Source organism: Anastrepha obliqua, chromosome 4, assembly GCF_027943255.1.
Source record: "Anastrepha obliqua isolate idAnaObli1 chromosome 4, idAnaObli1_1.0, whole genome shotgun sequence".
Classification (NCBI taxonomy): Eukaryota; Metazoa; Arthropoda; class Insecta; order Diptera; family Tephritidae; genus Anastrepha; species Anastrepha obliqua.
Window position 1 is genome coordinate 100995734 of NC_072895.1, and position 14762 is coordinate 101010495.

At 36.9% G+C, this 14762-nt stretch overlaps 2 protein-coding genes across 3 annotated transcripts in view; one reads left to right on the forward strand and one right to left on the reverse strand.

Moving 5' to 3' along the window:
- The window catches only part of LOC129243768 (uncharacterized), a 53972-nt gene extending 45824 nt beyond the window's left edge, over positions 1–8148 (forward strand). Inside the window, exon 2 of the transcript XR_008582345.1 lies at positions 8062–8148. The gene's annotated coding sequence lies outside the window, so the exon portion shown is untranslated. The remainder of the gene's footprint in view (positions 1–8061) is intronic.
- LOC129243766 (uncharacterized) lies at positions 7939–14391 on the reverse strand. 2 transcript variants are annotated; one of them, XM_054881052.1, is made up of 4 exons: positions 14276–14391; positions 9552–9686; positions 8300–9428; positions 7939–8221 (listed from the first exon to the last, which is right to left on the reverse strand). In XM_054881052.1, the coding sequence occupies exons 1-4, from the start codon at positions 14326–14328 to the stop codon at positions 8057–8059; spliced, it is 1482 nt and encodes a 493-aa protein (XP_054737027.1). In that variant the 5' UTR covers positions 14329–14391; the 3' UTR covers positions 7939–8056. The 2 variants fall into 2 exon arrangements, with proteins under 2 accessions (XP_054737027.1, XP_054737026.1); XM_054881051.1 differs by having other exon boundaries at positions 9552–9689.
- Between the last annotated feature and the right edge of the window lie 371 nt (positions 14392–14762).

A 14762-nucleotide genomic window follows, 5' to 3' on the forward strand; every position in this document is an offset into this window, starting at 1 on the left:
CTGTATTTCTAAATTTTTTAGTAAGAGACTGAGGTATACTACAAACAATTTTATGCGGAATGTTACGATCGTATTGTTTTTTTTTTTTGGGAGCTTTAACGTATTAAGAGGTAAGGCCGCCCCGGAGTCGAATGGGTTGGTGGTTACCATTCTTTAGGGTATGGATTCGAAACCCAATGAGGAAATGAAGGTATGCAACATCTAATCACAGGAAAAGATTTTTTTATAAGCAGGCAATGGCAAAGCTCCTCATAACTACTATCTGCCGTTCGGAGGCAGTACAAAATTATAGGTAGCTCCATTTGTGGAAGAGCATCAAGACGCACACCACAAAATTGGTGGAGAGGTGGCGCAATACTAATCACCCTATCGGAAGATTTCTAATTTTTGCAAATGGCGTCGTACATCAATTATATTTGACACTTGTGAACTTGACAGCTGCAGCATACCAACAGACGAACAATGAAGCGCATAAAGGTCAAAATAAATATTTCTATCACTCAAAATCATTTTCAATTTTTAAAAACATCATTGGGTGATTGATTTGTTTTTTTGGCAGAGAGCAGGTTTAACTCTTATAATACTCTTTAGAGTATTACCGGCCTCGGTAGTCTAGCGTAAGTGCTCTAGCCTGCCATCCCAGAGGTTGTGGGTTCGAATCCCACGTAAAGCACAGTCCTCGCACTTTTTCAAATTTACCTACTTTCCCTGTTTCTAAAGAAAACAAAAAAAAAAATAAAAAAAAATCTCATTCCTCGAACCCAAAAACTTATCCTTCCATCCTTACTCCCGCACAATATTCAGCGCATTATTTGCATTATGGCTGCTAAAACAAGAAAAAAAAAAGTTACACATTGCATCCGGGGCGTCAGCAAGAGGAAGCGGGCAACCGCGGTAATAGCGCAGACACACCCAAATTAAGCGAAGTCCTCAACTATCTGTTCGATCCTTCTGCCAGAAAAATGCGAAACACAGATGGCGCTCCAAGCAGTAAGAAGTTGTTGTTCCTAAGCAACGACAGGTGGGCATTTCCACCACTTAGGACTGGTAGCGGCAGGTTAATAGCCCACTCTGTCAGAAATCAAATAGATTAACGAAACCAACGCAAGACAAGTCTTTTTGAGGCCATACGCTCCCGAGAGGAGTGAACAAGAAAAATAAAAGAAAGAAACATTAGCAGCATAATAAGTTCTGTCTACTTCCGGTGCAAAAATATCATAATTCCTTAGGCTACTCAGCGGTTTAAAGTTTAATAAATTACCTACAGGGTAACAAGACATTTTTGAAAGCCAATGCAGCAACTTGAATGATGTAATGACATGAATTGACAGGGTGGGCCATATAGCGTTTGCTTTTTGAACCACCTATTTTTTTGAGAATGTTAACACAAATGACATTTCAAATGTGTTCATAATTTACTTAAAAGTTTGACATTTACGAAATGGGACGCTATACGCTTGAACAAAATTGGGAAATATTGAAAACCTTTTTCCAAAGTGGTGAGTCTTCTCCTTCTTTTCTGATTTTCACATCGGTGGCTACGTCAATAAGCAAAATTGTCGGATTTGGTGCTCAGAAAATCCACACGTTACTGTAGAGAAGCAAATGCATCCACAACGAGTCACTGTTTGATGCGGTTTTTGGTCTGGCGGCATCATCGGACCATTTTTTTCGAAAATGAGCGAGGCGCGGCGGTTACAGTAAATGGCGAGCGTTACCGTGACATGCTCAACGAGTTTTTGTTTCCAAAAATTGAAGAGAATGACATGGACGACATTTGGTTTCAACAGGACGGTGCAAATTGTCACACTGCCAAAGTTACACTCGAACTTTTGACTACCGTTTTTGAAAACCGAATAATCAGCCGAAATTCCGATATTCGGATATCAATTGGCCGCCTCGGAGCTGTGATTTAAGCCCGTTGGATTATTTTTTGTGGGGAGCTGTTAAGGACAAATGCTATGCGAACCATCCAGAGACGATTGCTGCTTTAAAACACGAAATCGAAGTTGCCATTCATGAAATTGGAGCCCAAACAATCGAAAATGTGCTTAAAAATTGGATTGATCCAATGACCTACTGTAAAGCCAGTCGCGGCAGTCATTTGAACGATATTATTTTTTATTCATAAATGACAATGTTAAATCTTCAAAATAAAAAAAGTTTCAAAAAATATTGATTAGTTTTTTTTTATAGCCGATTCAAAAATGAAATTTTACATGGCCCATCCTGTAGCTTCAAAATAAACCAATAAAGAATCAATTTCACCACCCTATGGAAACTACTCTAAGTGTTATTAGGGAATAAGTTTATAGCGGTTTGCTGTTTGGCAAAGGGTAAATATTTATTCGAGAGACCTCTTTCTGCTCTACAAAACTGTATTAATTGGATTTTTGAGTTATTTAATTTTTTACTAGTTTTGAGGCTTAGAAATGGAATACCCAGGAGCCAAAAATCAAAATTTTCGACAACTGCTTTATTTGCTTTTCACCGAGGTCAAAAAGCTGTTGAAGCAGCCCGGGAAATTTGCGACGTGTATGGAGATGGCGTTATAAAAAAAATGCCAACTTTGACGTCGATAACACGTCCCGCAGCGGAAGCCCTTCTGAATTCGATGAAGAACGTCTCAAAGCACTTTTGAAGGAGAGCGGTTGCGGAAAAAATTAACTGCGATCATAAAATGATTCTCAATCAATCAATTCAATGGGATTTACCGAAAAATTGGTAGCCTGGATGACTTACGAGCTCAGGCGCCATGTTGCACCAGCCGTTAAAGCCCCACTCCAAGAGCTCGAATGGGAAGTCCTTCAGCATCCGCCGTATTCTCCGGACCTTACACTGACCGAATACCATCTTTTCCGCTGCCTGTCAAACCATATAAAAGGCGTTGCCTTCGATAACAAAGAGGCCCTTAAAAACTGGCTCAACTACATACTTCCTTGACACCAGACCAGGCGATTTTTGGCCGAACGGCATCAACAAATGGGTGGAGAGTTGGAAAGAGGTTGTAAACAACAACGGCGAATATATAATTGATTAATTTATTCGCATAATTGTTGTTTTTTGTTTAAATAAAAGTCTTCGCTAAAAACGTTACGAACTTATTCCCCAACCTAATATTTTAACACAAATCTTAAATAAGCATGAAATTATGATTTATATTTATATTAAATATTTACTAACTATCAACTACATTTCAAGCCAGCGTTTACCTGGTAATATGCACTTCTCCAATTTTCCTGAAAAGGACAAAAATATCCATATTAGAAGAAGGTAGAGTATTATTAGAGTTCCAGAAAAGTTATCCACGTAGTATTCCACATATAGTTGTTGGAAATATTTCATCCTAATAAGAGTTAAAACTTCAAACAAACAGTGTGTGACAGTTTTTATCCCTTGCCACGCTGTACCACAAACTGTTATCAGCACCTTGTCATTTTTTGTTATGTTGTACAGTGTAATGTACAACAAAGGTACAACATACAAGTACATCACAATAGAGAGAAGCGCATTAAATAGAAAGCATCTCCTAGACTTTTCGAAGACACGAAAGGGACAATAATACAATGCAGACCAAAAACAAACAAAAAAACCAATATTAAATGAGCTTTCAGCTTTTGAATTGCATCAGTACAATCTTTTGTTTAACACCTCGGTCCTTTTGGCGTCCGAATTGCAGTGCAACGTAAATCACTGGCATTTCAAAGAACACTTCAAATGGTCTCTTCATTTCAAATAACTCTGCTGACACCATTTTGAACCAATTACGTATTTGCATAAAGGGTTCAGCTGGACATGGCTCTTTATACCTAATTGCTTCATATATAATATTTCGCCCATCAGCAACTGTCATATCTATAAGGTTTTCCAATAGGTGCGCTTCAACTTTTTTCCGATAGGGAGGGCGAACGACGCAATATTTTTTATTTTTCGCTTGTCATTTGTAAACTTCATTAGTATACATTTCATCATGGAACGCTACACACTTGAGCAACGATTGCAAATCGTGCAAATTTTTTGTGAAAATAATCGTTCTGCTGCTGCTACTTTAAGAGCATTACGGCCATTTTACGGTCCATTTAACAAGCCGTCCCGTTTTGGGGTTATGTGAAGTCATTGGGCTACAGTAACAAACCGGCGACGATTTGTGAGCTCAGAGCCAATATTGAACGCGAAATTGCTGGAATTTCGGCCGATTTATGCAAAAGAGTGGTCGAAAATTGGGTTCAAACTCGATAATAAAAAAACAATTAGTTAAAAAAGTCAAACCGTTTGTGTTTTATTCAAAAAAGTTCAAAAGTTGAAGCGCTCTTACTGAAAGACCCTATACAAACCAAATACCGATAACTTTGTACATCTGGTTAAGGGGTTAGGGGTAGTCAGAATTTTCAAAAAATTTGATATTTTTTTGCATTTCCTTAAAGTATAATATCTTAAAAATATTGTGTGAAAATTTGAAGTGAATCCGACAAATACTTTTCGAGTTATTCAACAATTAACAAAGGGCGCTGGGCGCTCCGGAGCGTTCGAGAGCAAGTAGCTGGATGCTGCACCTATGAAAGTGACAGATAAGCGCGCTAACGATAACATTCGAGAAGTTAGAATGCTACGTAGGCAACAGCAAATCGATATTTCGGAAGCTGCTAAGATGGCTGAAGAACTATTATATGGTCCAGGAATAGATGGCACAATGTAAGTAATTAAATAATTCGTATAGCTCGACATAAATCGATAGCAAAACTTTGAATGCATGAACTATGTTTTTTGAACTGGTGATCACTGTAACTTAAAAACCGCTTGGTAGATTTCAATAAAATGTATACTGATTTTGGAAAACATTAAAAAGTTCATGCCTGATCAAAGGATTTTTTTTTCAAAAATTTCTATTTTTTTTTCAAAAATTTCGATTTTTTTCAAACAATTGTCGGTTTTTTTTCTCGAAAATCTGAAAAATATTTCTTGATGCTGCCATATTGTTAATTTTGAAGGGGAAAAACCAAAAAAAAACTTCGATCAGGATTATCTATTAATAAAACTATTATAATTTCTCTTGTCCGATTGATTCAAGATGAATCTCCAAGGACTTGAGATGATCACCGCAAGGGACTTCTGGAGAAACGGGCTCCACACAAACAGCGATAACTTTTACAATTATTAATTTTTCTTTTTGAAATTTTGCTAAAGTCAAGTCGAAACATGAAGATTTTAATATTAATGCCATGTTTTTTTTGTAAAATAAAGCAATTGACTAGCAAACCAAAATGATTGAAAATCATCATTTTTTCGGCCCTCTGACGACCCCTAACCCCTTACAAATAAGTTAATCGTCTGTGATTCGGTGATATCAACCTCCCAAATATTAAGTGAATAGGATTTTCCTCAACTTGGAGTCTTAAACCATCTGATATTACAGCCGAGCAAGAATCATATTGTTTAGTCAAACTTTTAGGTCTCAGCTTACATCAGACACTTAATAATTTTATGAACCAGTTTTTTACAGGATCCGGCACTGGAAATGTAACCAATTAAAATGGCCATGCATTTAGTTTGGAAAATTACTTTTATTCAATTCAAAGCAAAAAATGTGTGAAAATAATTAATTAATTAATTAAGAATCAATTTACTTTTGCTCGATATGACAACCGTTTGCCCTTTTGCTCCAGAAACGAATTGCAAGCTGCCCGAATGTGACTTGCCGGTATTTTGGCCCACTCGCGGACAATGGCTTTTATCAGCGCCTCGAGACTGGTGAATCTTTTAGTTCGGACCTTGCTCTCCAAAATGGCCCCAAGAGAATAATTCATTGGACTCGCATCTGGTGAATTTCAGAGCCATTGTGTGGACATTGTGAAATTTAGAACGTGTTTTTTAGCCATTTTTCGTTCACTCGAGCTTTGTGAGACGGTGCCGAATCATGTTGAAAAGTCCAGAGTCTGCCACCGAAACGCAACCTCCAGAATACTTTCCCGATAATACCTATTTCGCATTTACCTTGACGTCAGGCTCGATGAAAACAATTGGAGAGCGCCCATCAGCGGTTACAACGGCCCAAACCCTTACCTGTGGCAGATACTGCCTCCTGGTGGCCAATCGATGACTCAAATTCTCGTATGAACGGTCGGTCAAGTAAACCCTATCACTTTGGGAGTTTAGGAATTGCTCAATTCGAAACAAAAAATCTCGTCAGCAAACACAATGTTCGGAAATTAACCGCTTTCGAATGCCCGTGCATCAGCTGCGCAAGCGGTCTGAAGTTAGTTACACTTCGAGTGCCGGACCCTGTAGAATTCTCCATCTCCAGTTCGTAAATCCGAGTATCACTACCAACATTTTCTCAATGCGTTGACAAGCATCACGGCTCATTGCTCTTTATAGTGGGATTCTATGAATTATCCGTCAGTAAATTAATTTCTCCTATCCTTCTTATTAGAGTAAATTTAGCACTGCGACCTAAAAGATGTATTCTGGAATATTCAGAGTATTTCTCTAAGCCCAACTTTCTCAATACATTTTAGTACAGTAATAACAGGAACCCTGTTCACAAAGCGAAAAAAAAACGCAGCCATTGCTCATATTACTTCGTTGCCGTCTGAATAATGACTGATTGTATTCAACTAACTTCATTTTACACATTTGCTTTTCATTTATTCGCTTCTCTCTCTGACAAATCCCCTATGATGTTACAACCAAAGTTATTCTCACAATTTTGTTACGAATCATCATCCTTGCGGGATTTCCATTTACAATTTTCTCTGCTATTATCACAGCTCCCGAGCTCTGCAATTATAAACACACCCGAAACTCTTTAAATGACTTTATTTTGGTCGATTCCGGAACCTTAAGTGTATTGTATATTTTATTGTAATAATAATCGGAAAATCGTTATAAAAAATTTAATTATATACGGTGACCAGAGTGGCATCATTTCTCTATCCAATCAATACATACCCGTCGAATTTTCTCCGTTATTTTTGCCGCATGCTGTGCAAGGGGAAGTCCAAAATAAACAAGACTGAGCTAAAATAGGAATGACAGGAGCTTTGTTCTGATAACTTCGAGTTTATTTATTCAAAACAGTCTCCTCTGACATCGATACACTGTTTTGCGCGATATAATAGCTTTTCGAAAGGGTGTTTCAGGTCATTGACCGGAATGTCCTTCAGGATGCAAAAAATCGATGTTTTAGAGATTTTCAACTCCGATTCCACGAATTTCAATGATAACTTCGGTTCATTTTTGATAAATTTACGAGCAATTTCGATGGAGTTCACGGTGATTACTGATTTTGGACGGCCCGATTTTAAAACAAAATTTTAGGTATATTAGCTCTTTGTTCGAAACTCATGTTTGTACCGATGACACAAACATGCTGACACTTTAGAAGCAATAACTGAACCGAATGTCACCAAGCTTTCACTGGAAGTCAGCTAGGGATTTAACTTCCAACGCACTAATTCCTTAAAAAAATGGCGCCATCAAAAACATCTTTATGACGCCAGTCTTGTTAATTTTGGACTTCACCTTGTACTTGCACGAAATTCGTTTGTTTTCATTTCATCTACTTAAGCAAACGAAAGTTTTGTGGCATTCGTATTTTGTACAAGGGGGCGCAAAATGAATTATCCAATTTAGTTTTTGCATAATTTTTTTACTAAATAAAAAATATTTTGAGTGATGGACAGCTTTATTTTGACCTTTGCGCGCTTCATTGGTTTTCTTTTTGCATACTGCGGCTGTCTGGTTCACAAGTGTCAAATATGATTGACGTACGATGCCATTTACAAATTTACAAAAACGTGATTAATTTTGCGCCACTTTGTAGTGTACATACATATAATATATTAGCTGAAAATTAGATATAAACCTAGTAATCTAGAGAAGTAATCTCATCCATCATCAGTCTTGTGAAAAATAATCTCCTCAACCCATCTCATCAAATCATTTCAAAGAATTTATTTTACTTTTCGTTTCATTTTGTTGCACGACTTTATTTATAAGTAACATCTCCCCAACATTCAGTATCAGAAATCTAATTTTAAAATTTATTTTTATTAATTTAAGCACCATTTCTTTTGGAATTAAGCTGCCGTAAATTATCCTCGATGCGTTTCTGCTCCATGGCTATGCGACTCAACAAGTGCCCTTCTGGTGAATTGCTCGGCTCGAAGCGTAACATTTCTTTAGCTTTAGCAGCAATATCTCGCGCGTTCTCCAATTTTTCCTAAACAACAAGAAAATACGACACATTTTTAGTTATATATGCTTCACTGAGGAACCTCCACCAAATTGCATTGCTCACTTGAAATACCAACGCCGCATCCGCTGCTTCTTTGTCTTCGTAAACCAACTCAGCCAGTTCCATATAAGACAACAGATATTCATACAATGCAATGCCGTACAATTTCGAAATACCCGGCAGCACTGCACGTACCAACGGCATCATTTCTTCGCACAATTGCAATTTGCGTTCCAACAAATCCTTGCCAGGCACACACATGGGATTCATGAGGATGGCGCGCAGTATGGAGGCAATATTCTGTTTGATTTCCACCAATACAAAATGATTCTGATGAAAATGTGCGCTGTACTTCTCCAGCAGACACTCGTATGCGAACAGTTCACTGTTGGTCTCCAATAGCGCCTCGCCGACATCCACCAGCAGTTGTTTCACCTCATCCGCCGCCATAAATGCGCCACAATTGACGCATTTCCACTCACCACTACTTTTGCCATTACGTACGGACGTCGTACACACTACAAAACCGCCGGCACATTTTCGACATTTGAGCGAGCTCATATGCGTGCCAAGCTCAAGTGGATCACTGCAACGCGCACACGTACACTCGATGCCTTTCGTGAGACGGAGCTCATGATGTCGTTGGCTGGTACCCATTAGTGGATTCGTATAGGAGTTGTAGATGATTTCACCGGCACGTATGCGCACCGATGCATACAATTTTAGGCTGAACTCCTCGTCGAAGGTGATCACTGTATTGGGTACACAATTATGGGGCAGCTGCGCGCCGCACACGTAAACCCCTTTCAGCGTGTTGCCGTCGCTTGCGGTCACTTCGAAAGCGTTAGCATCGATGCGCCAGCAGAGTGTGTGCAGTAATTCGTGGGTGATCTTGACCCGCTTGAAGGCGCTCGCTATGCCGGACTGTAGTATTGGTGTGATGATTTGAACTTCGCGCTCCTGCCATGCATCGCTATCTACAACAGTGGCGCCCGGTGTGGCACTCAATACTGCGCAGTATTCGCTGCATTCTGGATTCTCCATGAGCAACAACAATTTGAGCACTCCGAAAATGGCATAATTTTCAACAAGCAGATTTTTGGAAATCTTAGCTGCGGCATTACAGAAGAAATCACAATCGAAGGCAGGGTGAGTTGTGCAGTCGATGCAAAGCGGAAAGATTTCGCATTTCCTGTATAGAAATGTACATCAGTGTATTTGTGTGTATGTGTGCGTGTGTGTAAAATATGTGCATTGCGCCACAAAAGAATGAGTAAGTCGCTTAAGAAATTTCTCTTGTTGAGATAGACTTTACTTGCACATCACAAACGAGGCCTGCATACATTGGCTGCATTTCATCTGTTCGCACTCCCAATGTGGGGCCACGAGAAGTGGTTGCTCCTCCAAAATAACATCGCCTGGTGATAAGTCTGAGGTGGCCACCAGCTGTCTGCTGAAAGTTCATCGGAAGAAACAAAACGCCATAAAAGTTTAGTAAAATTTATTAAAATATTTAGTAAGTTTTATGAAAAAAAATAATAAAGCACTAAGCCCCAGCCTTAAGTAATTTGAGTTATATTATTTTTATGACTATATTATTATTATTACAGTTAGAATTTTCAAAAAATCAATTTTTTTTATTTTTATTTTTTTTCTTAATATATATATATTTAAGAATACACACAGAAAATTTAACATCGTTGCGGTGAATATTTTCGAAGTTACACGCAAATTTGAAAATGCGTTTCAGAGTGCTTGAAAGTACAACGCGTTAAGTTAAACGACTTTTTCTCAAAATGGTGTTCAAAGTCGGTAGCCAACATCACTCGAAAACGGCTAAACCGATTAGTCTCAAATTTTAACACGAGCTTCGTAGTCCTCACTTTTTCAAAGCGTATAGGGCATTCACTGCCACTTTCTTTTTCGAATTCCAGTCGCCACGTCAAGCTTGTTAGCTTTTTTTCAGCAGATCCGAGTTAGTTATTGTACGTAGCCAGAAAAACTATTGATAGCAAAGCACTAATTATTTAATTTTATTGACCTAAATTTGCTTGCTCGGCGCCCGCCGTAACGGAGAGTTTATTCGGGCCATATCCGCTGCACTAAAGGTTTAAAATACAAGGTGGAGTCCAAAATAAAGAAGAGTGGCGTCATAAAAATGTTTTTGATGGAGCCATCTCTTTAATGAGTTAGTGCGTTGGAAGTTAGATCCTTATCTGACTTACAAGGAAAGCTTGGTGACATTCGGTTCAGTGGAAGCGAAGTTATTGTGTCTAAAGTGTCTAAATGTTTGTGCTATCGGTACAAAAATGAGTTTAAAATCGGTAAAACGTTTACCGAAACATTTGAATTGATGAAAAAAGTTTATGTCGATGATTGTCTATCTCGTGTCAGAGTGCATGAGTAGTTTACACGTTTCAGAGATGGTTGTGAGGACATAAATGACAATGAACATACGGGCCGCCGAAAATCAGTAATCACCGAAAACTCCATCGAAATTGTTCGTAAAATTCGTAAAATGAAACGAAGTCATCATCGAAATTCATGGAATCGGACTTGAATATCTCCAAAACATCGATTTATCGCATTTTAACTGATCATTTGGGCTTACGAAAGGAATGTACCAAAAATTGCTCAAAATTCAACATTCGAAAGACCTCATTAAAGAAGCGAGAAAAAGACCAGAACTTCCTGTGCAACATTTTAACTGGTGATGAAACGTGGTGTTTCCAACATGAACCTGAAATGAAGCATCAAAGTGCCGTATAAAAGGTCCCAGACGAGCCACCACCCAAAAAATCGCATTTAGAGAAGCTCATCAAGCCGATGCTCATTTGTTTTTACGATTTCAAGGGAGGTGTCCACAAAGAGCTCGAGCCGACGGACCAAACCGTTAATGCTATTTTCTATCTTGGCGTTTTGAAGCGTTTGTTGCATTTTAACCATCAATCACTCACCGTATTCGCCTAATATGGCTCCCTGTGACTTCTACCTATTCGGAAAATTGCATTTGGCAATGAAAGGAAAACGTTTTGCGTCCGTAGAGGCCATCCAAAAGGCTTGTACCAACATCCTGAAGGACATTCCGGTCAATGACCTGAATCACTCTTTCGATCAAAGCTTCTGTCGCCTCTATTTGAGCTGAGTTTTATCTCGAAGTAATTGAAATGAAGACATTTCGAAAGTTGGAATTGGCAGCCAGGCCCATTGATTTTATATTATTATGATTAATAAAAAAAATGTATTTCTCGAAAGCGAATTTAAATAGTTTTTACCTTCTTTACATATTCATACAAACCCAATTTAAAATTTTTTTAAATTTATTTATCATATTTTCAACGCAGAAAAAAATGTTTAATTAGGGCTCAAAATCGGCATTTTGTTACACAGTGCCGGTTTTATGACTGCATACTGCGGCCGCCGTAGCCGAATGGTTGGTGCGTGATTACCATTCGGAATTCACAGAGAGAACGTCGGTTCGAATCTCGGTGAAACACCAAAATTAAGAAAAACATTTTTCTAATAGCGGTCGCCCCTCGGCAGGCAATGGCAAACCTCCGAGTGTATTTCTGCCATGAAAAAGCTCCTCATAAAAATATCTGCCGTTCGGAGTCGCTTGAAACTGTAGGTCCCTCCATTTTGTGGAACAACATCAAGACGCACACCACAAAAAGGAGGAGGAGCTCGGTCAAACACCCATAAAGGGTGTACGCGCCAATTATATATATATATACTTATGTAAATATCTTCATAGGAAGTTTTGAAAAAATTTATATTTCAACTTTTTTTTATTCCGAAACTATTTCTTATTATTTAATTTTATTTGTATTTTTTAATTATTATTATTATTTACAATTGAAGCTATAATTATTTTAATAAGTAGAATTTTATTAGCTTTTCTTTTAATTTGATTTATGTAAGAGGAAAAACAAAACAAAATATTTCTTTTTATATTTTAATTTTTTCAAGAGTTTTTTAGTTATTATAATTATTATTTGAATTAATTGAATGTATATATTATTAAAAAATTACCATTTCGACCATATTTTATGGCGCACTTTATTATTTATTACTTTTTTATGAACTTAATTTATAAAGAAATAGTTACCATATCTATTTATGATTTAAGCTGTTCTGTTTTTTTTTTTGTGAACTGAAGGCCCATTTAACAAATAAAACAGCAAACTTTATTATTGTTTTTATAATTAAACTAATACTACGAAAAGTGTCCATTGACATTTAGTTTATTTTATTTCACGGGCATCACGGGCATCAGCTGTCTGTTAGTTGGCTAAATGACAGTCCAGAGTATTTTTTACAAGCGCGCGGAAGCAAGAAGGGACTTGAGCGAAATAGTCAATGAAGTGCCAATCAAATGGCGAAAAAACTGAAAATATCTGACAGTAGCATTCGCCGCATACTGAAAAATGATATCTAACTCAAGTCTTACAAGATCTAAAAGGCACTTGATCTCACACCAAAGCAGCTACAAGTCAGACTTGAGAGAGCGAAGGAGTTGTTCTGCTTGGCCGAAAGCGGTCAATTTCTGAACATTGTGTTTTCTGACGAGAAAATTTTTCAAATTGAACAATTCGAAAACTCCCAAAACGATAGGGTTTATTTGACCGACCGTTCGTCGGAGAATTTGAGTCAACGATTGACCACCAGGAGGCAGCACCCGCCACATGTAATTGTTTGGGCCGCTGTAACCGCACATGAATGCTCTCCAATCGTTTTCATCGTGCCTGGCGTCCAAGTAAATGCGAAATATTATCGGGAAAATATTCTGGAGGTTGCTTTGAAGCCGTGGGCAGGCAAGCATTTCGGTGGCAGACCATGGACGTTTCAACATGATTCGGCACCGTCTCACAATGCTCGAGTGAATCAAGAATGGCTCAAAAACAACATTCCGAACTTCATAACGTCCACACAATGACTCTTAAATTCACTAGACGCGAATCCGATGAATTATTCTCTTTGGGCCATTTTGGAGAGCAAGGTCCGAACTAAAATATTCACCAGTCTCGAGGCGCTGAAAAAAGCCATTGTCCGCGAGTGGCCCAAAATACCTGCAAGTCACATTCGGGCAGCTTACGATTCATTTCTAGACAGTCTCAAGGCCATAGTCAAGGCAAAAGGTGGCAATATCGAGCAAAAGTAAATTGATTCTTAATATAATTTTGTATTATTTTCACAATTTTTTTAATTTGAATTGATTAAAAGTGATTTCTCGAACTAAATTTATGGCCTTTTTAATTGGTTACACTTCGAGTGTCGAAGACTATATTATATAAAAAATGTATGTCCACAATAATTTGCTACATAAAATATTTTAATTTATATTTCATTTTATTCAGAATTTTATTACGCTTGTACTTATACAAGGTGGCACAAAATTAGTCATCCCAATTAGTTTTTGAATAACTTTTTCACAAAAAATAAAAAATTATATTAATATAAAATAAATTTTGCCGTTGTCTATTTCACAAGTGTCAAATACAATTAACATCTGACGCCATTTGCAAAAATTATAAATCTTCCAATAGGGCAATTAATTTTTGTGCCACCTTGTATATCTATCACACTATAGTTATGGTAACCAATTTTTTAATGAATATATAATATAGTTTAGGGAAATTTTTACAAAATTTCTTAGACATTTATTATTTGTCACTACATTACTTAAATTGTTGTTTCATAAAGACGGAAATTATGCTTCAATTTATATTTTATTTTATTAAAAATTTTATTATTTATGCGGCAAACTATAATTAATTTTTTTATTCTATTTTTTTTTTTTTTTTTTATTTTTAAGTATATTATTACACTTTTTATTAATTGTCACTCTTTAATGAATTTTGTGTATGAATAATGAAAAAAAATATTCAAATTTTTGTTTTATCTTATTTGGTTGATTTTCAATGTATGAAGCCTTTTTTTTGCGCAATTCCTATGTTTTTAGGACACATTAAAAAACTTAATTTTTACTATTTACTTGTCTTATTTTTTATATAAGAGTATCTTCACAATTAAACTAACCTTGGAAAACTCGCACTTTTTACAAGTTTTACTTTTTCACTGTAACTCTGCATTTGTGCACAGAAATTTGTAAAACTTAAAATGCTTAACGTTCCGAATTTAATGTCTACCCCAACGGCAATCCATTCGTAATTGAGCAATAAAGTCAGCAAGAAGCAGACACTAAATGAGCCAAATAGATCGAGTTCCAAGAGCCCTACACTGAAAATTTAAGTGCCATTAGTATTGTGTTAAATGGAAAAAAACTTTTTAAAATTTCCATATAGGTATGTATGTACTTGTGCTGGTTTCTTTGCATACAATTTGACAATGTTTTTAATAAGGTTATTTAAATTGTTAAAAAAATCTTCATATTTGTGCATGAAAAAATTTCCTACGTAGGGTATTTTAAAAGTGTCCCAACAATCAACAGCTACTCCTAGTTTCGTTTTTTGACAAAAAAAAACCCATTAGCTTGCACTAATTGAAATCAGCAAAATTACGTTAC